Source organism: Salvelinus alpinus, chromosome 11 (genome assembly GCF_045679555.1).
Source record: "Salvelinus alpinus chromosome 11, SLU_Salpinus.1, whole genome shotgun sequence".
Taxonomy (NCBI): domain Eukaryota; kingdom Metazoa; phylum Chordata; class Actinopteri; order Salmoniformes; family Salmonidae; genus Salvelinus; species Salvelinus alpinus.
In genome coordinates, this window is record NC_092096.1 from 74,572,007 (window position 1) to 74,599,425 (window position 27,419).

A 27,419-nucleotide genomic window follows, 5' to 3' on the forward strand; every position below is an offset into this window, starting at 1 on the left:
GGTTGGGGACAGTGTGTTATGGTTGGGGACAGTGTGTTATGGTTAGGGACAGTGTGTTATGGTTAGGGACAGTGTGTTATGGTTGGGGACAGTGTGTTATGGTTAGGGACAGTGTGTTATGGTTGGGGACAGTGTGTTATGGTTAGGGACAGTGTGTGGACACAGAATTAAATGTGTGTGTGTGTGTAATGTGTGGTGTGTATTGTGTGTGTGTGTGTGGTGTGTGTAATGTGTGGTGAGTAATGTCCCGTGTGGCTCAGTTGGTAGAGCATGGCGCTTGCAACGCCAGGGTTGTGGGTTCATTCCCCACGGGGGGACCAGGATGAATATGTATGAACTTTCCAATTTGTAAGTCGCTCTGGATAAGAGCGTCTGCTAAATGACTTAAATGTAAATGTAAATGTAATGTGTGTGTGTTGTGTGTGTAATGTGTGGTGTGTATGGTGTGTGGTGAGTAATGTGTTTGTGTTGTGTGTGTAATGTGTGGTGAGTAATGTGTGTGTATTGTGTGTGTGTGTGTGTGTGTGTGTGTGTGTGTGTGTGTGTGTGTGTGTGTGTGTGTGTGTGTGTGTGTGTGTGTGTGTGTGTGTGTGTGTGTGTGTGTGTGTGTGTGTGTGTGTGTGTGTGTGTGTGTGTGGTGTGTAATGATACAAGTGTGACAAAGCATAAGTGTATTTGTGTAAATATGATGTAGGGTCTTTTTGGAGCGACATGAAGTCAATATCCAATCAGCTATCAGGCAGCTTTCCTCTCAGACATATCTCCTTCCTGTCTGTCATTCACAGAGAGAACACTGGTCTGCACACACACACACACACACACACACACACACACACACACACAGCACACATACACACAATACACTACACACACACATACACAGCACACATACACACAATACACTACACACACACACACACACACACACACCACACCACACACACATACACACACACACACACACAGCACACATACACAGCACACATACACACAATACACTACACACACACACAGCACACATACACACAATACACTACACACACACACACAGCACACACACATACACACAATACACTACACACACACACACACACACAGCACACACACATACACAGCACACACACATACACACAATACACTACACACACACACACACACAGCACACATACACACAATACACTAGACACACACAGCACACATACACACAATACACTACACACACACACACACACACACACACACACACACACACACACACATACACAGCACACACACATACACAGCACACATACACACAATACACTACACACACACAGCACACACACAGACACACACACATACACAGCACACACACATACAGACTCACACACAGACATACACACAATACACAGCACACACACATACACAGCACACACACGTACACACAATACACAGCACACACACATACACACAATACACAGCACACACACAGCACACACACGGCATTCACACAGAAACACACACACACACAGACACACACACACACACACACAGACAGTTGGGTATATCTTCCGCCGGCTATAGTGTTAGTGTCAAACTCTGGACCAGCTGCAGATTGAAGACTAAGGAGGAGCAACACGGTAAATCTCTGTTATAAATGACCTGCTAATATGGTAGTAACATTACTCTCTGTTATAAATAACCTGCTAATATGGTAGAAACACATTACTCTCTGTTATAAATAACCTGCTAATATGGTAGAAACATTAATCTCTGTTATAAATAACCTGCTAATATGGTAGAAACACATTACTCTCTGTTATAAATAACCTGCTAATACGGTAGACACATTACTCTCTGTTATAAATAACCTGCTAATATGGTAGAAACATTAATCTCTGTTATAAATAACCTGCTAATATGGTAGAAACATTACTCTCTGTTATAAATAACCTGATAATATGGTAGACACATTAATCTCTGTTATAAATGACCTGCTAATATGGTAGAAACATTAATCTCTGTTATAAATTACCTGCTAATATGGTAGAAACATTAATCTCTGTTATAAATTACCTGCTAATATGGTAGAAACATTACTCTCTGTTATAAATAACCTGCTAATATGGTAGACACATTAATCTCTGTTATAAATGACCTGCTAATATGGTAGACACATTAATCTCTGTTATAAATAACCTGCTAATATGGTAGACACATTACTCTCTGTTATAAATAACCTGATAATATGGTAGACACATTAATCTCTGTTATAAATAACCTGCTAATATGCTAGAAACATTACTCTCTGTTATAAATAACCTGCTAATATGGTAGACACACATTACTCTCTGTTATAAATAACCTGCTAATATGGTAGACACATTACTCTCTGTTATAAATAACCTGCTAATATGGTAGACACACATTACTCTCTGTTATAAATGACCTGCTAATATGGTAGAAACATTACTCTCTGTTATAAATAACCTGATAATATGGTAGACACATTAATCTCTGTTATAAATGACCTGCTAATATGGTAGAAACATTAATCTCTGTTATAAATTACCTGCTAATATGGTAGAAACATTAATCTCTGTTATAAATTACCTGCTAATATGGTAGAAACATTACTCTCTGTTATAAATAACCTGCTAATATGGTAGACACATTACTCTCTGTTATAAATAACCTGCTAATATGGTAGAAACACAATCAACATGAAGTGTGTCCCAATGGCACCCTATTCCCTATCTAGTGCACTACTTTAGACCAGAGCCCTATTCCCTAATAGTGCACTACTTTAGACCAGAGCCCTATTCCCTATATAATGACTGTGTATATTATAGTGAATATACTGTACAGTCCTGGCCAAAAGTTTTGAGAATGAAACAATATTAATTTCCACAAAGTTTGCTGCTTCAGCGTCTTTAGATATTTTTGTCAGATGTTACTATGGAATACTGAAGTATAATTTCCAGCATTTCATAAGTGTCAAAGGGTTTTATTGACAATTACATGAAGTTGATGCAAAGAGTCAATATTTGCAGTGTTGACCCTTCTTTTTCAAGACCTCTGCAATCTGCCCTGGTATGCTGTCAATTAACTTCTGGGCCACATCCTGACTGATGGCAGCCCATTCTTGCATAATCAATGCTTGGAATTTGTCAGAATTTGTGGGTTTTTATTTGTCCACCCGCCTCTTGAGGATTGACCACAAGTTCTCAATGGCATTAAGGTCTGGAGAGTTTCCTGGCCATGGACCCAAACTATCGATGTTTTGTTCCCCGAGCCACTTAGTTATCACTTTTGCCTTATGGCAAGGTACTCCATCATGCTGGAAAAGGCATTGTTCGTCACCAAACGGTTCCTGGATGGTTGGGAGAAGTTGTTCTTGGAGGATGTGTTGGTACCATTCTTTATTCATGGCTGTGTTCTTAGGCAAAATTGTGAGTGAGCCCACTCCCTTGGCTGAGAAGCAACCCCACACATGAATGGTCTCAGGATGCTTTACTGTTGGCATGACACACACCTTTTGCAGAATGTCAGTCTGTCCCTGATGTTTCCCCCCTTTCTTGGGGGCCCTGAAGCCTTCTTCACAACAATTGAACCACTCTCCTTGAAGTTCTTGATGATCCAATAAATGGTAGATTTAGGTGCAATCTTACTGGCAGCAATATCCTTGCCTGTGAAGCCCTTTTTGATCAAAGCAATGATGACGGCACGTGTTTCCTTGCAGGTAACCATGATTGACAGAGGAAGAAAAATGATTTCAAGCACCACCCTCCTTTTGAAGCTTCCAGTCTGTTATTCGAACTCAATCAGCATGACAGAGTGATCTCCAGCCTTGTCCTCACACCTGTGTTAACGAGAGAGTCACTGACATGATGTCAGCTGGTCCTTTTGTGGCAGGGCTGAAATGCAGTGGAAATGTTTTTTGGGGATTCAGTTCGTTAGCATGGCAAAGAGGGACTTTGCAATTAATCTGATCACTCTTCATAACATTCTGGAGTATATGCAAATTGCCATCATACAAACTAAGTCAGCAGATTTTGTGAAAATTAATATTTATGTCATTCTCAAAACTTTTGGCCACGACTGTATATATAGCCACTATGGGTCCTGTTAAGTAGGGCACTACATATGGGTGCCTTAATGGTTCTCTCACCTGTTTCTCCTCTAGGTTTTTCAGCCCGTCAGCATGGCACTCGTCTTCCTCCTCCTCTTCCTCCCCTTCTCTCACCGCTCCAATGCCATGACTGGTTGCCATAGTGACCGTGACAAGGACCACCGCCCCCGGGTCAACTGCACGGCAACCAACCTTAGTGACGTCCCCGCCAGCATCGACACAACAACCAGGGTACTGCTATACATCTCTATAACAACTAAATGAAAGTCACCTAAAGTCAATAGTTATTCTGACTTCAACCAAGATTTCAGAAGTTGTCTGGACCGCTGAATAGGTTCTCAGTCCAATGATTGTAAAAGAAAGTTCAGGACAATACTCTCCTCCCCACCTTACTCTACAAGTAGAGTAGAATGGAAGCTAAGATTTAAAGTTAGCTTTTTCTACATGTAAGAGGTAGGAAATAGCTGTTTCTGTAGGGTTTTTCTCAGATCAGTCTTGAGAGGTTGAGTAACAACCAGAGCTGTGTCTCTGTTGCCCAACACATTTAACCACATTTAACCTACTACTTAATAGTAGTGGCACCTTTCCTAATAGTAGGGGGTGAAAGGTTCAGAATAACTCACTGTATAGAGCCCCTCATAGTGTATGGTTAATAGCATAGATCATCCACCCGGAATACAGCCCTATACCGAAGACAGGTTAGGCCCCCTACCCCAAGGCAGTGGTAATGACAAGACAGTTCTGCTTGAAAATAATGAAAATACATTGTCAGTTTTAGGCAACAACACAACAAGCACAATTTCACAGTTCACAGAATAGCCTACTGTAACCTACCTCATGTGTAGCCTAGCTTGAAGACAACCAATGAAAACATAGCAACCCAACCTAGCAGTCTTACAGCATTGATCTCTCGATATCCCAATAACAAGCAAAACGAATGATACCCATTACTGTGTTCATGGAGTCTGTATGAGAGCTGTCAGGGACTCAAATAAGAATGATACCCATTACTGTGTTCATGGAGACTGTGTGAGAGCTGTCAGGGACTCAAATAAGAATGATACCCATTACTGTGTTCATGGAGACTGTGTGAGAGCTGTCAGGGACTCAAATAAGAATGATACCCATTACTGTGTTCATGGAGACTGTGTGAGAGCTGTCAGGGACTCAAATAAGAATGATACCCATGACTGTGTTCATGGAGACTGTGTGAGAGCTGTCAGGGACTCAAATAAGAATGATACCCATTACTGTGTTCATGGAGACTGTGTGAGAGCTGTCAGGGACTCAAATAAGAATGATACCCATTACTGTGTTCATGGAGTCTGTGTGAGAGCTGTCAGGGACTCAAATAAAACAAGTAGTCTGCAACGTTGTCACAGTCATTTTCTTCTCCTTTGAATGGCTAATTAGGCCTAAATGTCCATTATTAACAGTGTCCCTTCTCATCCGTGCCCTGCTATGTAATGTCAAACAACTGAAAAAGTCTACAACTTCAGATGTCTTCTTCTTTCAGGAAGTAATCAGAAAGTACGAAAAGTTTATAACTAAAACACTTGAATTCACGGCTCTCTTTTGATGTTGGTAGCAATTCTTTGATGTCCATCACTCTGGCAGAAGACAGCTAGCATCACTCTGCCAGAAGACAGCTAGCATCACTCTGCCAGAAGACAGCTAGCATCACTCTGCCAGAAGACAGCTAGCATCACTCTGGCAGAAGACAGCTAGCATCACTCTGGCAGAAGACAGCTAGCATCACTCTGGCAGAAGACAGCTAGCATCACTCAGGCAGAAGACAGCTAGCATCACTCTGGCAGAAGACAGCTAGCATCACTCTGGCAGAAGACAGCTAGCATCACTCTGGCAGAAGACAGCTAGCATCACTCTGGCAGAAGACAGCTAGCATCACTCTGGCAGAAGACAGCTAGCATCACTCAGGCAGAAGACAGCTAGCATCACTCTGCCAGAAGACAGCTAGCATCACTCTGCCAGAAGACAGCTAGCATCACTCCGGCTGGTAGCTAAATCAAATCAAATCAAATTGTATTGGTCACATACACATGGTTAGCAGATGTTAATGCGAGTGTAGCGAAATGCTTGTGCTTCTAGTTCTGACCATGCAGTAATATCTAACAAGTAATCTAACAATTTCAACAACAACTACCTTATACACACAAGTGTAAAGGAATGAATAAGAATATGTACATATAAATATATGGATGAGCGATGGCTATGCCGTTCGCCATCTGATGGCCTTGAGATAGAAGCTGTTTTTCAGTCTCTCGGTCCCAGCTTTGATGCACCTGTACTGACCTCGCCTTCTGGATGATAGCGGGGTGAACAGGCAGTGGCTCGGGTGGTTGTTGTCCTTGATGATCTTTTTGGCCTTCCTGTGACATCAGGTGGTGTAGGTGTCCTGGAGGGCAGATATTTTGCCCCCGGTGATGCGTTGTGCAGACCTCACTACCCTCTGGAGAGCCTTACAGTTGTGGGCGGAGCAGTTGCCGTACCAGGCAGTGATACAGCCCGAACACGATGCTCTTGATTGTGCATCTGTAAAAGTTTGTGAGTGTTTTTGGTGACAAGCCAAATTTCTTCAGCCTCCTGAGGTTGAAGAGGCGCTGTTGCATCTTCTTCACCACGCTGTCTGTGTGGGTGGACCATATCAGTTTGTCTGTGGTGTGTACGCCGAGGAACTTAAAACTTTCCACCTTCTCCACTGCTGTCCCTTCGATGTGGAGAGGGGGGTGCTCCCTCTGCTGTTTCCTGAAGTCCACGATCATCTCCTTTGTTTTGTTGACGTTGAGTGTAAGGTTATTTTCCTGACACCACACTCCGAGGGCCCTCACCTCCTCCCTGTAGGCCGTCTCGTCGTTGTTGGTAATCAAGCCTACCACTGTAGGGTCGTCTGCAAACTTGATGATTGAGTTCGAGGTGTGCATGGCCACGCAGTCGTGGGTGAACAAGGAGTACAGGAGAGGGCTGAGAACGCTCCCTTGTGAGGCCCCAGTGTTGAGGATCAGCGGGGTGGAGATGTTGTTTCCTACCCTCACCACCTGAGGAAGTCCCGTCAGAAAGTCCAGCACCCAGTTGCACAGGGCGGGGTCAAGACCCAGGGCCTCGAGCTTAATGACGAGTTTGGGAGGTACTGTGGTGTTAAATGCTGAGCTGTAGTCGATGAACAGAATTCTTACATAGGTATTCCTCTTGTCCAGATGGGTTAGGGCAGTGTGATTGCGATTGCGTCATCTGTGGACCTATTGGGGCGGTAGGCAAATTGGAGTGGGTCTAGGGTGTCAGGTAGGCTGGAGGTGATATGATCCTTGACTAGTCTCTCAAAGCCCTTCATGATGACGGAAGTGAGTAGTCATTTAGCTCAGTTAACTTAGCTTTCTTGGGAACAGGAACAATGGTTGCCCTCTTGAAGCATGTGGGAACAGCAGACTGGGATAGGGATTGGTTGAATATGTCTGTAAACACACCAGCCAGCTGGTCTGCGCATGCTCTGAGGATGCGGCTAGGGATGCTGTCTGGGCCGGCAGCCTAGCGAGGGTTAACATGTTTAAATGTTTTACTCATGTTGGCTGCGGTGAAGGAGAGTCCGCAGGTTTTGGTAGCGAGCCGTGTCGGTGGCACTGTATTGTCCTCAAAGCGAGCAAAGAAGTTGTTTAGTTTGTCTGGGAGCAAGACATCGGGGTCCGCGACAGGGTCACATACCTCTCATGTCTGAGCCGTTGAATTGCGACTCTACTTTGTTTCTATACTGACGCTTAGCTTGTTTGATTGCCTTGCGGAGGGAATAGCTACACTGTTTGTATTCGGTCATGTTTCCGGTCGCCTTGCCATGATTAAATGCAGTGGTTCACGCTTTCAGTTTTGCTCGAATGCTGCCATCAATCCACAGTTTCTGGTTGGGAAGGTTTTAATAGTCGCCGTGGGTACAACATCACCGATGCACTTGCTAATAAACTCGCTCACCGAATCAGCGTATACATTAATGTTGTTGTTCGACGCTATCCGGAACATATCCCAGTCCACGTGATCGAAGGAATCTTGAAGCGTGGAATCAGATTGGTCGGACCAGCATTGAACAGACCTGAGCACGGGCGTTTCTTGTTTTAGTTTCTGTCTGTAGGCTGGGAGCAACAAAATGGAGTCGTGGTCAGATTTGCCGAAAGGAGGGCGAGGGAGGGCTTTGTATGCGTCGCGGAAGTTAGAGTAACAAATGATCCAGAATTTTGCCAGCCTGGGTTGCGCATTCGATATGCTGATAAAATTTAGGGAGCCTTGTTTTCAGATTAGCCTTGTTAAAATCCCCAGCTACAATAAATGCAGCCTCAGGATATGTGGTTTCCAGTTTACATAGAGTCCAATGAAGTTATTTCAGGGCCGTCGAGGTGTCTGCTTGGGGGGGGGGGGGGATATACATGACTGTGATTACAATCGAAGAGAATTCTCTTGGTAGATAATGGCGTCGGCATTTGATTGTAAGGAATTCTAGTTCAGGTGACCAAAAGGACTTGAGTTCCTGTATGTTGTTATGATCACACCACGTCTCGTTAATCATAAGGCACATACCCCTGCCCCTCTTCTTACCTGAGAGATGTTTGTTTCTGTCGGCGCGATGCATGAAGAAACCAGGTGGCTGTACCGACTCCGATAACGTATCCCGAGTGAGGCATATTTCTGTGAAACAGAGAATGTTACAATCTCTGATGTCTCTCTGGAAGGCAACACTTGCTCGGATTTCGTCTACCTTGTTGTCAAGAGACTGGACATTGGCGAGTAGTATACTCGGGAGTGGTGGGCGATGTGCCCGTCTACGGAGCCTGACCAGAAGACCGCTCTGTCTGCCCCTTCTGCAGCGCTGTTGTTTCGGCTAGCCTGCTGGGATCCGATCCATTGTCCTCGGTTGTGGACCAAACAGAGGATCCGCTTTGGGAAAGTTGTATTCCTGGTCATAATGTTGGTAAATTGACTTTGCTCTTATATCCAATAGTTCCTCCCGGCTGTATGTAATAAGACTTAAGATTTCCTGGGGTAACAGTGTAAGAAAAATACATAAAAAAACAAAATACTGCATAGTTTCCTAAGAACGCGAAGCGAGGCGGCCATCTCTGTTGGCGCCGAATGTTTCTTTTTGCTAGCTGGCATCACTCCGGCGGGTAGCTAGCTGGCATCACTCCGGCGGGTAGCTAGCTGGCATCACTCCGGCGGGTAGCTAGCTGGCATCACTCCGGCGGGTAGCTAGCTGGCATCACTCCGGCGGGTAGCTAGCTGGCATCACTCCGGCGGGTAGCTAGCTGGCATCACTCCGGCGGGTAGCTAGCTAGCATCACTCCGGCGGGTAGCTAGCACCATCGATTGAACTCATGGCAATCCCAAGGGCCAAATGACAGTCAGTCGGTGGTATGGAACAAACCTCTTCCAGAACTAGCACGTTCTCTTTCTCCAATGAATCTCCGACATAAATGACTTTCTGAATTTGGCTCCTCTCTACTTGCTATCTTTCTCTAACTCTCTCCTCCTTTTGCATCACACTCACGCCTTTCCAGAACCTCTCCTCCTCTTTCCAGAACCTCTCCTCCTCTTTCTAGAACCTTTCCTTCCTCTTTCCAGAACCTCTCCTTCCTCTTTCCAGAATCTCTCCTCCCCTTTCCAGAACCTCTCCTCCTCTTTCCAGAAGCTCTCCTCCTCTTTCCAGAACCTCTCCTCCCCTTTCCAGAACCTCTCCTCCTCTTTCCAGAAGCTCTCCTCCCCTTTCCAGAACCTCTCCTCCTCTTTCCAGAACCTCTCCTCCTCTTTCCAGAACCTCTCCTTCCTCTTTCCAGAACCTCTCCTCCTCTTTCCAGAAGCTCTCCTCCTCTTTCCAGAACCTCTCCTCCTCTTTCCAGAACCTCTCCTCCTCTTTCCAGAACCTCTCCTCCTCTTTCCAGAACCTCTCCTTCCTCTTTCCAGGCTGCAACATCACCTGGCTCATATAAACTCAGCAAAAAAATAAACCCTTTTTCAGGACAGTCTTCCAAACAAAATTCGTAAAAATCCAAATAACTTCACAATCTTCATTGTAAACAGTTTAAACACTGTTTCCCATGCTTGTTCAATGAACCATAAACAATTCATGAACATGCACCTGTGGAATGGTGGTTAAGACACTAACAGCTTACAGACGGTAGGCAATTAAAGTCACAGTTATGTAAACTTAGGAGACTAAAGAGGCCTTTCTACTGACTCTGAAAAACACCAAAAGAAAGATGCCCAGGGTCCCTGCTCATCTGCGTGAACATGCCTAAGGCATGTTGCAAGTAGACATGAGGACTGCAGATATGGCCAGGGCAATAAATTGCAATATCCGTACTGTGAGACGCCTAAGACAGCGCTACAGGGAGACAGGACAGACAGCTGATCGTCCTCGCAGTGGCAGACCACGTGTAACAACACCTGCACAGATCGGTACATCTGAACATCACACCTGCGGGACAGGTACAGGATGGCAACAACAACTGCCCGAGTTACACCAGGAACGCACACTCCCTCCATCAGTGCTCAGACTGTCCGCAATAGGCTGAGAGAGGCTGGACTGAGGGCTTGTAGGCCTGTTGTAAGGCAGGTCCTCACCAAACATCACCGTTAACAATGTCGATTATGGGCACAAACCCACCGTCGCTGGACCAGACAGGACTGGCAAAAAGTGCTCTTCACTGACGAGTCGTAGTTTTGTCTCACCAGGGGTGATGGTCGGATTCACATTTATCGTCAAAGGAAGGAGCGTTACACCGAGGCCTGTACTCTGGAGCGGGATCGATTTGGAGGTGGAGGGTCCGTCATGGTCTGGGGCAGTGTATCACAGCATCATCAGACTGAGCTTGTTGTGATTGCAAGCAATCTCAATGCTGTGCGTTACAGGGAAGACATCCTCCTCCCTCATGTGGTACCCTTCCTGCAGGCTCATCCTGACATGACCCTCCAGCATGACAATGCCACCACGCACAGAACGAGCAGTATGGCTGATTTCCTGCAAGACAGGAATGCCAGTGTTCTGCCATGGCCAGCGAAGAGCCCGGATCTCAATTCCATTGAGCATGTCTGGGACCTGTTGGATCGGAGGGTGGGGGTTAGGGCCATTCCCCCCAGAAATGTCCGGGAACTTGCAGGTGCCTTGGTGGAAGAGCGGGGTAACATCTCACAGCAAGAACTGGCAAATCTGGTGCAGTCCATGAGGCCACACCAGATACTGACTGTTACTTTTGATTTTGACCCCCCCTTTGTTCAGGGACACATTATTCCATTTCTGTTAGACACATGTCTGTGGAACTTGTTCAGTTTATGTCCCAGTTGTTGAATCTTGTTATGTTCATACAAATATTTACACATGTATTTTAATGTGTATATATTTTTTGGGGGGTATAATGTGTATATTTGTAACAATGGCACCGGAGAAGAAGGCTGCGGTTTGATTCAACTGATTGTTTTTTTCTTTGTTTATTTGCTTTGTTTGTAACTTTTTTAAACTTATTTTGTACATAATGTTGCTGGTACTGTCTCTTATGACCTAAAATAACTTCTGGACATCAGGACTGCGATTACTCACCACGGACTGTCAGAATCCTTTTTTCCTGTAACGAGTCTGACGAGCCCGATGCGAATTATATACTGCTTTCTCGGGAACAGGCTCAGATCCCCGTGATTTGCGTGAAGAGGAGGCGGAGAAAAAGGGGCCAGAGGGCGGGCTGCCTTCTGAGAATTCGTAGGCGATTGAATAAACCCCCACTTCCTTCCATTCTGCTAGCAAACGTGCAATCTTTGGAGAATAAAATCAATGAACTACGCGGAAGATTAAACTACCAATGGGACATTCAAAACTGTAATATCTTACGCTTCACAGAGTTGTGGCTGAACGACGACACTGTCAACATACAGCTGGCTGGTTATACGATGTACCAGCAGGATAGAACAGCGGCTTCTGGTAAGACAAGGGGCGGTGGTCTATGTATTTTTGTAAATAACAGCTGGTGCACGATATCTAAGGAATTCTCGAGCTATTGCTCACCTGAGGTAGAGTATCTCATGATAAGCTGTAGACCACACTATCTACCTCGAGAGTTTTCATCCTTGTTTTTCGTAGCTGTTTACATACCACCACAGACTGAGGCTGGCACTAAGACAGCATTGAATGAGCTGTATTCCGCCGTAAGCAAACATTCACCCAGAGGCGGCGCTCCTAGTAGCCGGGGACTTTAACGCTGGAAATCCGTTTTACCAAATTTCTATCAGCATGTTAAATGTGCAACCAGAGGGAAAAAACTCTGGACCACCTTTACTCCACACACAGAGACGCGTACAAGGCTCTCTCTCACCCTCCATTTGGCAAATCTGACCATAATTCTATCCTCCTGATTCCTGCTTACAAGCAAAAATTAAACGAGGAAGCACCAGTGACAAGATCAATGAAAAAGTGGTCAGATGAAGCAGATGCTAAGCTACAGGACTGTTTTGTAGCACAGACTGGAATATGTTCCGGGATTCCTCCGATGGCATTAAGGAGTACATCACATCAGTCACTGCCTTCATCAATAAGTGCATCGATGACGTCATCCCCACAGTGAGCTTACGCACATACCCCAACCAGAAGCCATGTATTACAGGTAACATCCGCACTGAGCTAAAGGCTTGAGCTGCCGTTTTCAAGGAGCGGGAATCTAACCCGGAAGCTTATAAGAAATTCAGCTATGTACTCCGACGAACCATCAAATAGGCAAAGCATCAATACAGGACTAAGATCGAATCGTACTACACCTGCTCTGATGCTCGTCGGATGTGGCAGGGTTTGCAAACCATTACAGACAAGAAAGGTTAAGCACAGCCGAGAGCTGCCCAGTGACACGAGCCTAAATAATAAGGTAAATAACACTAAAACATGCATTAGAGCACCAGCTGTTCCGGAAGACTGTGTGATCACGCTCTCCGCAGCTGATGTGAGTAAGACTTATAAACAGGTCAACATTCACAAGGCCGCAGAGCCAGACGGATTACCAGGACGTGTACTGTGAGCCTGCGCTGACCAACTGGCAAGTGTCTTCGCTGACATTTTCAACCTCTCCCTGTCCGAGTCTGTAATACCAACATGTTTTAAGCAGACCACCATAGTGATTGTGCCCAAGAACACTAAGCTAACCTGCCTAAATTACTACCAATCCGTAGCACTCACGTCTGTAGCCATGAAGTGCTTTGAAAGGCTGGTCATGGACCACATCAACACCATTATTCCAGAAATCCTAGACCCACTCTAATTTGCATACCAACCCAACAGATCCACAGATGATGCAATCTCTATTGCACTCTCCACACTGCCCTTTCCCACCTGGACAAAAGGAACACCGATGTGAGAATGCTATTCATTGATCACAGCTCAGCGTTCAACCCCATAGTACTCTCAAAGCTCATCAATAAGCTATGGACCCTGGGACTCAACACCTCCCTCTGCAACGGGATCCTGGACTTCCTGGCAGGCCGTCTACAGGTGGTAAGGGTAGGTAACAACACATCTGCCACTTTGATCCTCAACACAGGGGTCCCTCAGGGGTGCGTGCTCAGTCCCCTCCTGTACTTCCTGTTCACGCATGACTGCACGGCCAGGCACGACTCCAACACCATCATTAAGTTTGCCGATGACACAACAGTGGTAGGCCTGATCACGGAAAACGACGAGACCGCCTATAGGGAAGAGGTCAGAGACCTGGCCGTGTGGTGCCAGGACAACAACGTCTCCCTCAACATGATCAAGACAAAGGAGATGATTGTGGAGTACAGGAAAAAGAGGACCGAGCACACCCCCATTCTCATCGACAGGGCAGCAGTGGAGCAGGTTGAGAGCTTCAAGTTCCTTGGTGTCCACGTCACCAACAAACTAACATGGTCCAAGCACACCAAGACAGTCGTGAAGAGGGCATGACAAAACCTATTCCCCTTCAGGAGACTGAAAAGATTTGCCATGGGTCCTCAGATCCTCAAAAGGTTCTACAGCTGCACCATCGAGAGCATCCTGACTGGTTGCGTCACTGCCTGGTATGGCAACTGCTCGGCCTGCAACCGCAAGGCACTACAGAGGGTAATGCGAACGGCCCAGTACATCACTGGGGCCAAGCTTCCTGCAATCCAGGACCTCTATACCAGGCGGTGTCAGAGGAAGGCCCTAAAAATTGTCAGCCACCCTAGTCATAGACTGTTCTCGCTGCTACCGCATGGCAAACGATACCGGAGCGCCAAGTCTAGGTCCAAGAGGCTTCTAAACAGCTTCTACACCCAAGCAATAAGACTCCTGAACATCTAATCAAATGTCTACCCAGACTATTTGCTTTTCCCCCCCTTCCCTCTATTTTACACCGCTGCTACTCTCTGTTGTTACCATCTATGCATAGTCACTTTAATAACTCTACCTACATGTACATATTACCTCAACTAAACGGTGCCCCCGCACATTGACTCTGTACCGGTACCCCCCTGTATATAATCTCGCTATTGTTATTTTACTGCTGCTCTTCAATTAATTGTTACTTTTATTTCTTATTCTTATCCGTATTTTTTAAAACTGCGTTGTTTGTTAGGGGAGTAAGCATTTCACTGTGAGGTCTACTACACCTGTTGTATTCAGCATTTCACTGTGAGGTCTACTACACCTGTTGTATTCAGCATTTCACTGTAAGGTCTACTACACCTGTTGTATTTAGCGCATGTGACTAATAACATTTAATTTTATTTATATTGTATGTATGTAAATACAGGGCGTATTTATATTGTATATCAATCAATTTATTTTATCAATCAATTTTATTTTATATAGCCCTTCGTACATCAGCTAATATCTCGAAGTGCTGTACAGACACCCAGCCTAAAACCCCAAACAGCTAGTAATGCAGGTGTAGAAGCACGGTGGCTAGGAAAAACTCCCTAGAAAGGCCAAAACCTAGGAAGAAACCTAGAGAGGAACCAGGCTATGAGGGGTGGCCAGTCCTCTTCTGGCTGTGCCGGGTGGAGATTATAACAGAACTATGCCAAGATGTTCAAAAATGTTCATAAGTGACAAGCATGGTCAAATAATAATCATGAATAATTTTCAGTTGGCTTTTCATAGCCGATCATCAAGAGTTGAAAAACAACAGGTCTGGGACAGGTGGCGGTTCCATAACCGCAGGCAGAACAGCTGAAACTGGAATAGCAGCAAGGCCAGGCGGACTGGGGACAGCAAGGAGTCACCACGGGCGGCAGTCCCGACGCATGGTCCTAGGGCCCAGGTCCTCCGAGAGAAAGAAAGAGAGAAGGAGAAAATTAGAGAGAGCCAAGATTTTCAAAATGTTCATAAATGACAAGCATGGTCAAATAATAATCAGGAATAAATCTCAGTTGGCTTTTCATAGCCGATCATTAAGAGTTGAAAACAGCAGGTCTGGGACAGGTAGGGGTTCCGTAACCGCAGGCAGAACAGTTGAAACTGGAATAGCAGCAAGGCCAGGCGGACTGGGGACAGCAAGGTGTCATCATGCCCGGTAGTCCTGACATATGGTCCTAGGGCTCAGGTTCTCAGAGAGAAAGAGAGAACGAGAGAATTAGAGAGAGCATACTTAAATTCACACAGGACACTGGATAAGACAGGAGAAGTACTCCAGGTAACCAACTGACCCTAGCCCCCCAACACATAAACTACTGCAGCATAAATACTGGAGGCTGAGACAGGAGCGGTCAGGAGACACTGTGGCCCCATCCGAAGAAACCCCCGAACAGGGCCAAACAGGAAGGATATAACCCCACCCACTTTACCAAAGCACAGCCCCCGCACCACTAGAGGGAAATCCTCAACCACCAACTTACAATCCTGAGACAAGGCCGAGTATAGCCCACAAAGGTCTCCACCACAGCACAAACCAAGGGGGGGCGCCAACCCAGACAGGAAGATCACGTCAGTAACTCAACCCACTCAAGTGACGCACCCCTCCTAGGGACGGCATGAAAGAGCACCAGCAAGCCAGTGACTCAGCCCCTGTAACAGGGTTAGAGGCAGAGAATCCCAGTGGAGAGAGGGGAACCGGCCTGGCAGAGACAGCAAGGGCGGTTCGTTGCTCCAGAGCCTTTCCGTTCACCTTCACACTCCTGGGCCAGACTACACTCAATCATATGACCTACTGAAGAGATAAGTCTTCAGTAAAGACTTAAAGGTTGAGACCGAGTCTGCGTCTCTCACATGGGTAGGCAGACTGTTCCATAAAAATGGAGATCTATAGGAGAAAGCCCTGCCTCCCGCTGTTTGCTTAGAAATTCTAGGGACAATTAGGAGGCCTGCGTCTTGTGACCGTAGCGTACGTATTGGTATGTACGGCAGGACCAACTCGGAAAGATAGGTAGGAGCAAGCCCATGTAACGCTTTATAGGTTAACAGTAAAACCTTGAAATCAGCCCTTGCCTTAACAGGAAGCCAGTGTAGGGAAGCTAGCACTGGAGTAATATGATCAAATTTCTTGGTTCTAGTCAGGATTCTAGCAGCCGTATTTAGCACTAACTGAAGTTTATTTAGTGCTTTATCCGGGTAGCCGGAAAGTAGAGCATTGCAGTAGTCTAACCTAGAAGTAACAAATGCATGGATTAATTTTTCTGCATCATTTTTGGACAGAAAATTTCTGATTTTTGCAATGTTACGTAGATGGAAAAAAGCTGTCCTTGAAACAGTCTTGATATGTTCGTCAAAAGAGAGATCAGGGTCAAGAGTAACGCCGAGGTCCTTCACAGTTTTATTTGAGACGACTTTACAACCATCAAGATGAATTGTCCGATTTAACAGAAGATCTCTTTGTTTCTTGGGACCTAGAACAAGCATCTCTGTTTTGTCCGAGTTTAAAAGTAGAAAGTTTTCAGCCATCCACTTCCTTATGTCTGAAACACAGGCTTCTAGCGAGGGCAATTTTGGGGCTTCACCATGTTTCATTGAAATGTACAGCTGTGTGTCATCCGCATAGCAGTGAAAGTTAACATTATGTTTTCGAATAACATCCCCAAGAGGTAAAATATATAGTGAAAACAATAGTGGTCCTAAAACGGAACCTTGAGGAACACCGAAATGTACAGTTGATTTGTCAGAGGACAGACCATTCACAGAGACAAACTGATATCTTTCCGACAGGTAAGATCTAAACCAGGCCAGAACTTGTCCGTGTAGACCAATTTGGGTTTCCAGTCTCTCCAAAAGAATGTGGTGATCGATGGTGTCAAAGGCAGCACTAAGGTCTAGTAGCACGAGGACAGATGCAGAGCCTCGGTCTGACGCCATTAAAAGGTCATTTACCACCTTCACAAGTGCAGTCTCAGTGCTATGATGGGGTCTAAAACCAGACTGAAGCATTTCGTATACATTGTTTGTCTTCAGAAAGGCAGTGAGTTGCTGCGCAACAGCTTTTTCTAAAATTTTTGAGAGGAATGGAAGATTCGATATAGGCCGATAGTTTTTTATATTTTCCGGGTCAAGGTTTGGCTTTTTCAAGAGAGGCTTTATCACTGCCACTTTTAGTGAGTTTGGTACACATCCGGTGGATAGAGAGCTGTTTATTATGTTCAACATAGGAGGGTCAAGCACAGGAAGCAGCTCCTTCAGCAGTTTAGTAGGAATAGGATCCAGTATGCAGCTTGAAGGTTTAGAGGCCATGATTATTTTCATCATTGTGTCAAGAGATATAGTACTAAAACACTTAAGTGTCTCTCCCGATCCCAGGCCCTCGCAGAGCTGTGCAGATCCAGGACAGCTAAGCCCTGGAGGAATACGCAGATTCAAAGAGGAGTCCGTAATTTGCTTTCTAATGGTCATGATCTTTTCCTCAAAGAAGTTCATGAATTTATTACTGCTGAAGTGAAAGCCATCCTCTCTTGGGGAATGCTGCTTTTTAGTTAGTTTCGCAACAGTATCAAAAAGAAATTTTGGATTGTTCTTATTTTCCTCGATTAAGTTGGAAAAGTAGGATGATCGAGCAGCAGTGAGGGCTCTTCGGTACTGCACGGTACTGTCTTTCCAAGCTAGTCGGAAGACTTCTAGTTTGGTGTGGCGCCATTTCCGTTCCAATTTCCTGGAAGCTTGCTTCAAAGCTCGGGTATTTTCTGTATACCAGGGAGCTAGTTTCTTATGACAAATCTTTTTCGTTTTTAGGGGTGCAACTGCATCTAGGGTATTGCGCAAGGTTAAATTGAGTTCCTCAGTTAGGTGGTTAACTGATTTTTGTCCTCTGACGTCCTTGGGTAGGCAGAAGGAGTCTGGGAGGGCATCAAGGAATTTTTGTGTTGTCTGAGAATTTATAGCACGACTTTTGATGCTCCTTGGTTGGGGTCTGAGCAGATTATTTGTTGCGATTGCAAACGTAATAAAATGGTGGTCCGATAGTCCAGGATTATGTGGAAAAACATTAAGATCTTCAACATTTATTCCATGGGACAAAACTAGGTCCAGAGTATGACTGTGGCAGTGAGTAGGTCCAGAGACATGTTGGACAAAACCCACTGAGTCGATGATGGCTCCGAAAGACTTTTGGAGTGGGTCTGTGGACTTCTCCATGTGAATATTAAAATCACCAAAAATTAGAATATGATCTGCTATGACTACAAGGTCTGATAGGAATTCAGGAAACTCAGAGAGGAACGCTGTATATGGCCCAGGAGGCCTGTAAACAGTAGCTATAAAAAGTGATTGAGTAGGCTGCATAGATTTCATGACTAGAAGCTCAAAAGACGAAAACGCCATTTTGTTTTTGGTAAATTGAAATTTGCTATCGTAAATGTTAGCAACACCTCCGCCTTTGCGGGATGCACGGGGGATATGGTCACTAGTGTAACCAGGAGGTGAGGCCTCATTTAACACAGTAAATTCATCAGGCTTAAGCCATGTTTCAGTCAGGCCAATCACATCAAGATTATGATCAGTGATTAGTTCATTGACTATGACTGCCTTTGAAGTGAGGGATCTAACATTAAGTAACCCTATTTTGAGATGTGAGGTATCACGATCTCTTTCAATAATGGCAGGAATGGAGGAGGTCTTTATCCTAATAAGATTGCTAAGGCGAACACCACCATGTTTAGTTTTGCCCAACCTAGGTCGAGGCACAGACACAGTCTCAATGGGTATGGCTGAGCTGACTACACTGACTGTGCTATTGGCAGACTCCACTAAGCTGGCAGGTTGGCTAACATCCTGCTGCCTGGCCTGCACCCTATTTCATTGTGGGGCTAGAGGAGTTAGAGCCCTATCTATGTTGGTAGATAAGATGAGAGCACCCCTCCAGCTAGGATGGAGTCCGTCACTCCTCAGCAGGTCAGGCTTGGTCCTGTTTGTGGGAGAGTCCCAGAAAGAGGGCCAATTATCTACAAATTCTATCTTTTGGGAGGGGCAGAAAACAGTTTTCAACCAGCGACTGAGTGCTGAGACTCTGCTGTAGAGCTCGTCACTCCCCCTAACTGGGAGGGGGCCAGAGACAATTACTCGATGCCGACACATCTTTCTAGCTGATTTACACGCTGAAGCTATGTTGCACTTGGTGACCTCTGACTGTTTCATCCTAACATCGTTGGTGCCGACGTGGATAACAATATCTCTATACTCTCTACACTCGCCAGATTTATCTTTAGCCAGCACCATCTTTAGATTAGCCTTAACGTCGGTAGCCCTGCCCCCTGGTAAACAGTGTATGATCGCTGGGTGATTCGCTTTAAGTCTAATACTGCGGGTAATGGAGTCGCCAATGACTAGGGTTTTCAATTTGTCAGAGCTAATGGTGGGAGCCTTCGGCGTCTCAGACCCCGTAACGGGAGGAGTAGAGACAAGAGAAGACTCGGCCTCAGACTCCGACTCGCTACATAATGGGGAGAACCGGTTGAAAGTTTCTGTCGGCTGAATGAGCGACACCGGTTGAGCATTCCAACAGCATTTCCCTCCAGAAGCCATGAGAAAGTTGTCCGGCTGCGGGGACTGTGCGGGGGGATTTATACTAACGTTACTATCTGTACTTACTGGTGGCACAGACGCTGTTTCTTCCTTTCCTACACTGAAATTACCCTTGCCTAACGATTGCGTCTGAAGCTGGGCTTGTAGCACAGCTATTCTCGCCGTAAGGCGATCATTCTCCTGTATATTATGAGTACAGCGAATGCAGTTAGAAGACATCATGTTAATGTTACTACTTAGCTTCGGCTGTTGAAGGTGTTGACGAACCATGTCCAGATAAAGCGTCCGGAGTGAAAAAGTTGAATGAGGGAAAAAAGTTGCGATGGAAAAACTAAAAATATAAACGGTAATTAAAAACAAAAACAAAACAAAAAAAAGTAAAGTTGGCAGCAAAACGCACAGCAACAAAACGCACAGCAACACGTCTGCAGATTCAACAGGAAGTGACGAAGGCCATAGCAGATCTATGGAGGTGTATATACAGGGCATATTTATATTGTATATACAGGGCATATTTATATTGTATATACAGGGCATATTTCTATTGTATATACAGGGCGTATTTCTATTGTATTTACAGGGCATATTTATATTGTATTTACAGGGCATATTTATATTGTATATACAGGGCATATTTATATTGTATATACAGGGCGTATTTATATTGTATATACAGGGCGTATTTATATTGTATTTACAGGGCATATTTATATTGTATATACAGGGCATATTTATATTGTATTTACAGGGCATATTTATATTGTATATACAGGGCATATTTATATTGTATATACAGGGCGTATTTATATTGTATTTACAGGGCATATTTATATTGTATATACAGGGCGTATTTATATTGTATTTACAGGGCATATTTATATTGTATTTACAGGGCATATTTATATTGTATATACAGGGCATATTTATGGTGTATATACAGGGCATATTTATTTTGTATATACAGGGCATATTTATATTGTATATACAGGGGGTATTTATGGTGTATATACAGGGCGTATTTATATTGTATTTACAGGGCATATTTATATTGTATTTACAGGGCATATTTATATTGTATATACAGGGCATATTTATATTGTATATACAGGGTATATTTATATTGTATTTACAGGGCATATTTATATTGTATATACAGGGCATATTTATATTGTATATACAGGGTATATTTATATTGTATTTACAGGGCATATTTGTATTGTATTTAAATATGTCTTCTCTGTTAAAATAAAGGTTAAAATATATAAAATAAACACTCCTCTACTATACTATACTACATTATCATCATCTCTCCTGTGTTCTAGGTGCTGATCTTCACCCAGAACCTGTTCTCCAGTCTAACCTGGTCCTCCTATAGTCACTTCCCAGAGCTCTATGAGATAGATCTGAGCCACAACGCAGTTCCAGAGGTTCCCCTGTCCCCCGGCCCGGTTCTCCCCACCCTGGGGGTTCTACGTCTGGTAGGGAACCGCATTAGAACCTTGCCCCCTCACTCCTTCAGGGCCACGCCGGGCCTGCTAGAACTCTATCTGGACCAGAACGTCCTGGAGACACTAGATGACCTGTCCTTCTCTGGGCTCAGGCTGCTACAGGTCAGTACTTAGTTCATTAGTTGATTTGTTTATTGGTTAACCTGTCCTTCTCTGGGCTCAGGCTGCTACAGGTCAGTACGCCACTTAGTTAATTAGTTGATTTGTTTATTGGTTAATTGTTTGGTTACCTGATTAGCTAGTTAGTTAGCTAGTCAGTCCATTTTTTTGTTAGCTAGTCAGTCAGTTAGCTAGTCAGCCAGTTAGTTAGTTAGTTAGCTAATCAGTTAGTTAGTTAGCTAGTCAGTAAGTTAGCTAGCTATTTAGCTATCGAGTTAGTTAGTTAGTTAGCTAGTCAGTCAGTTATATAGTCCGTTAGTTAGCTAGTTAGTTATCTAGTCAGTCAGTTAGCTAGTCAGTACGTTAGCTAGTTACTTAGCTTGTCAGTCAGTTAGTTATTTAGCTAGTCAGTTAGTCAGTAAGTTAGTTAGTTAGCTAGCTAGCTAGTCAGTCAGTTAGTCAGTTAGCTAGTCAGTTACTTAGTCAGATAGTTAGCTAGGCAGGCAGCTAGTTAGTTAGTTAGCTAGTCAGTCAGTTAGTTAGCTAGTTAGCTATTCAGGCAGCTAGTTAGTTATCTAGTCAGTCAGTTAGCTAGTCAGTCAGTAAGTTAGCTAGTTAGTTAGCTTGTCAGTCAGTTAGTTATTTAGCTAGTCAGTTAGTCAGGAAGTTAGTTAGTAAGTTAGTTAGTTAGCTAGCTAGTCAGTCAGTTAGTCAGTTAGCTAGTCAGTTAGTTAGTCAGCTAGTTAGCTAGTCAGGCAGCTAGTAGGATAGTCAGTTAGCTAGTCAGTCAGTTAGTTTGTCAGTTAGTTAGTCAGTTAGTTAGTTAGTCAGTCAGCTAGTAAGTCAATTAACACCCCTGTTGTTGTTTGTTCTAGATCCTGGAACTTTCTCAGAACCGTATCTCTGTTCTGCCCCCTCTGATGTTTCGCTCCCTCCCGGCCATCGAAACCCTGATTCTAGAGCAGAACCGCATCAGAACCATGCCTGACCAGTGGTTCTCTGCCAAACCTGACGTTCCCTACACCTACCTGTCGCAGAACCCCTGGGCCTGCTTCTGTAAGGTACATTCTCTAGTCTAGTCTATAACCTTGTAAGGTATGTTCTCTAGTCTAGAACCCTGAAAGGTATGTTATCTAGTCTATAACCCTGTAAGGTATGTTCTCTAGTCTATAACCCTGTACGGTATGTTCTCTAGTCTAGAACCCTGTAAGGTATGTTCTCTAGTCTAGAACTCTGTAAGGTATGCTCTCTAGTCTAGAACCCTGTAAAGTACATTATCTAGTCTAGTCTAGAAACCCATATTTAATTTTTTATTTATTTTTATTTCACCTTTATTTAACCAGGTAGGCTAGTTGAGAACAAGTTCTCATTTACAACTGCGACCTGGCCAAGATAAAGCAAAGCAGTGCGACACAAACAACAACACATAACATATATTATGTTCTCTAGTCTAGAACCTTGTAAGGTATGTTCTCTAGTCTAGAACCATGTAAGGTGTGTTCTCTAGTCTATAACCCTGTAAAGTACGTGCTGTAGAACCATTTAAGGCACATTATCTTGTATCTAGAACCCTGTAAGGTACGTTCTATAGTCTAGAACCCTGTAAGGTATGTTCTCTAGTCAAGAAGCCTGTAAGGTACATTCTCTAGTCTAAAACTCTGTAAAGTTAATTATTTAGTCTAGAACCCTATTAGGTATGTTCTCTTTTCTAGTCTAGAACCCTGTAAAGTTAATTCTCTAGTCTAGAACCATATAAGGTATGTTCTCTGTTCTAGTCTAGAACCCTGTAAGGTATGTTTGTTGGTCTAGTCTAGAACCATGTAAGGTATGTTATGTAGTCAAGAACCCTGTAAAGTGTAAAATCTCTAATCTAGAACCAGTGTTCTAGTAAGGCATGTAAGGCATGTTCACTAGTCGCTAGAGCCCTGTAAGGTACGTTCTCTAGCCTAGTTTAGAGCCCTGTAAGGTAAGTTCTCTAGTCAGAACCCTGTAAGGTATGTTCTCTAGCCTAGTCTAGAACCTTGTAAGGTATGTTCTCTAGTCTAGTCTAGAACCTTTTAAGGTATGTTTCATATTCTAGTCTAGAACCCCGTAAGGTGTGTTCTCTATTCTAGTCTAGAACCCTGTAAGGTATGTTCTCTAGTCTAGTCTAGAACCTTTTAAGGTATGTTTTCTATTCTAGTCTAGAACCCTCTAAGGTGTGTTCTCTATTCTAGTCTAGAACCCTGTAAGGTATGTTCTCTATTCTAGTCTTGAACCCTGTAATGTACATTCTCTAGTCTAGTCTAGAACCTTTTAAGGTGTGTTCTCTATTCTAGTCTAGAATGTACGTTCTCTAGTCTAGTCTAGAACCTTTTAATGTATGTTTTCTTTTATAGTCTAGAACCCTGTAAGATGTTCTCTAGTCTAGTCTAGAACCTTTTAAGGTATGTTTTCTATTCTAGTCAAGAACCCTGTAAGGTGTGTTCTCTATTCTAGTCTAGAACCCTGTAATGTACATTGTCTAGTCAAGATCCCTGTAAGGTAGGTTATCTAGTCTAGATCCCTGTAAAGTGTGTTCTCTATTCTAGTCTACAACCCTGTAAGATGTTCTCTAGTCTAGTCCCGAACCTTTTAAGGTATGTTTTCTATTCTAGTCTAGAACCCTGTAAGTTATGTTCTCTATTCTAGTCTAGAACCCTGTAAGTTATGTTCTCTATTCTAGTCTAGAACCCTGTATGGTATGTTCTCTATTCTAGTCTAAAACCCTGTAAGGTATGTTCTCTAGTCTAGTCTAGAACCTTTTAAGGTATGTTTTTTATTCTAGTCTAGAACCCTGTAACGTATGTTTTCTATTCTAGTCTCGAACCATGTAATGTACGTTCTCTAGTCTAGAACTCTTTAAGGTATGTTCTCTATTCTAGTCTAGAACCCTGTAATGTACGTTCTCTAGTCTAGAACCCTGTAAGGTATGTTTTCTATTCTAGTCTTGAACCCTGTAATGTACGTTCTCTAGTCTAGAACCCTGTAAGATATGTTCTCTATTCTAGTCTTGAACCCTGTAATGTACGTTCTCTAGGTGTGTTTAAATAAAGTTGTATTGTTTTTGAAGGTGGGTTAATAAAGTTGTATTGTATTTGAATGTGGGTTAATAAAAAGGTATTGTTTTTGAAGGTGGGTTAATAAAGTTGTATTGTATTTGAAGGTGGGTTAATAAAGTTGTATTGTTTTTGAAGGTGGGTTAATAAAGTTGTATTGTTTTTGAAGGTGGGTTAATAAAGTTGTATTGTTTTTGAAGGTGGGTTAATAAAGTTGTATTGTATTTGAAGGTGGGTTAATAAAGTTGTATTGTATTTGTAGGTGGGTTAATAAAGTTGTATTGTTTTTGAAGGTGGGTTAATAAAGTTGTATTGTATTTGAAGGTGGGTTAATAAAAAGGTATTGTTTTTGAAGGTGGGTTAATAAAGTTGTATTGTATTTGAAGGTGGGTTAATAAAAAGGTATTGTTTTTGAAGGTGGGTTAATAAAGTTGTATTGTATTTGAAGGTGGGTTAATAAAGTTGTATTGTATTTGAAGGTGGGTTACCTGAAGAAACACCTGGATGATCAGGGCTTCAACGTGTACACGAGGGATGGAATAATCATCACCCCGGACGAAGAGAGTGTTACCTGTGCCACGCCTCCCTCCCTGGCCGGCCGACCAATCGTGGGGCTGGAGGATGAGGAGTACTGCTCACCTGTTGCCAAACCCGAAGGCCCCCCTGGAGACTCTGAACCTCAACTTACCCCTACACTACCCCCCACCACCACTACTACCAGAACTACCACCACAGGAGCCACAACCACAGTTCCTACTACCTTCCCCACCACTACTACTCCTACTACCACTACTACTCCTGCTACCACTACTACTCCTACTACCACTGCTACCACTACTACTACTGTGGTACCCACTACTCCTGCTACCACTACTACTACTGTGGTACCCACTACTACCACCACAGCTACCCTGAAACCCACCACCCCTCCTCTAGACCCTACCGACCCCACCCACCTGCCCCTCCTGGTGAATGAGTCAGTCACATGGTCTTGGTGGGAGATAGTGACCATCCTGGTGGAGTGGGAGGAGAGCAGGGCGGAGACAGAGGAGGGGAGGGTTGGGGGAGGGAACAGCTGGGAGCATCATGGTCTCTATAGAGGATTTACCAGACTCTCACCACACCCCACCATGACCACAGCCGTCACACCTAGAGCCCCAACTCAACCCCCTAGAACCCCAACTCAACCCCCTAGAGCCCCAACTCAACCCCCTAGAACCCCAACTCAACCCCATAGAACCCCAACTCAACCCCCTAGAACCCCAACTCAACCCCCTAGAACCCCAACTCAACCCCCTAGAACCCCAACTCAACCCCCTAGAACCCCAACTCAACCCCCTAGAACCCCAACTCAGCCACCTAGGACCCCAACTCAACCCCCTAGGACCCCAACTCAACCCCCACCCCCTAGGACCCCAACTCAACCCCCACCACCTAGATCCCAGACCCTGACCGCCCCAGTGACCACAGTCAGACAGGTTGGAGGTTCAGGTCCCTGGGGGGATCGGCTGGGACGGGGGGGTGGTAGCGCGGCGGGAGGCAGAGCTGTGTTCTGTTGGTGGCTGTTTGCAGGGTGTGTGTTGTTGTGTGTTCTGTCTGGGGGGTGGGTGTGTGTGAGCGGCCTATGGCTATGGAGGATGTATAGGACTGTCTATAGGCCTCTACTGAACAGGGGGAGAGGTGGGGGAGGGAGGGGAGTCAGGCTGCTCAGGTTCAAATGCCACGAGGGGGGAGACAAGGGGGAGGTCAATGGGGAGAACGGGGGAGTCAAAGCCATATCCCTGCCTCTAGGAGGAGGGGGTGGAGGAGGGGGGGTGCATGCCATCTATCGCTCTGTTCTATTCATCTCTAGAGAGGAGGGAGAAAGAGAGGGGGAGGAGGGAGAGAGTGTGATCGAGATGTTGGACTCAGCAATAGAAGGGACAGCTGTGGGGATGTCACTAAAAAACAGGAGGGAGGGAGGAGAAGAAGAAAGTGAGGGAGGAATAGTGGGAGGGGTGGAGAGGAAGGATGTGTATAGGAAGAGTCTCTACAGAGTGTACAGTAGGGAGGAGAAGATAGAGGGACTGAGGGATGTAGAGGAGAGCTGGCAGACAGAGGAAGGAGGGAGGAAGGGAGGTGGAGAGAGAGGAGGAGGAGGGAGAGAGGCTAAGAAGCGATACAGTTTGGTTCTGAGGGAGGAGAGTGTAGAGGGGACGAGAGGGAGGGAGAGAGAGGGGCAGGAGAAGGAATGGGTGGTGGGAGGATGGGAGATGCCTGGGGGAGAGAGGAGGGAGGAGAGGGGGAACGGAGGGGGAGACTGGTGGTCTCTCTTACCCAGCATGCCTTGGTGCAACCCCCCACCTGACCCTCACCCTAACCCCCCACCTGAGAGGCACACCTGAGGGATGTCATCACACCAAATCCTCTCTAGGTTTCTTCCTAGGTTCCTGCTTTGTAGGAAGCTTTTCCTAACTACTCTTCTTCTGCCTCTGCACTGCTTGCTCTTTGGGTTTTAGGCTGGGTATCTATGAAGCACTTTGTGATAAACTGATGATGTAAAATGGTCTTGCAAAAATACATTTGATTGATTGATTTGACATCATCCCAAGTGACATGGCTGTCCCAGTGTAGAGTGACCTTTACTATCCTGTCAGCTCTGTCCCAGTGTAGAG

At 44.7% G+C, this 27,419-nt stretch overlaps 1 protein-coding gene across 1 annotated transcript; it reads left to right on the top strand.

Moving 5' to 3' along the window:
- Positions 1 to 1,333: 1,333 nt before the first annotated feature.
- On the top strand, positions 1,334 to 27,149 carry LOC139533378 (platelet glycoprotein Ib alpha chain). Its single transcript, XM_071331424.1, has 5 exons — positions 1,334 to 1,619; positions 4,166 to 4,342; positions 21,404 to 21,691; positions 22,564 to 22,749; positions 25,245 to 27,149. The coding sequence occupies exons 2-5, from the start codon at positions 4,184 to 4,186 to the stop codon at positions 27,147 to 27,149; spliced, it is 2,538 nt and encodes an 845-aa protein (XP_071187525.1). The 5' UTR covers positions 1,334 to 1,619; positions 4,166 to 4,183.
- The last annotated feature ends 270 nt before the right edge of the window (positions 27,150 to 27,419 follow it).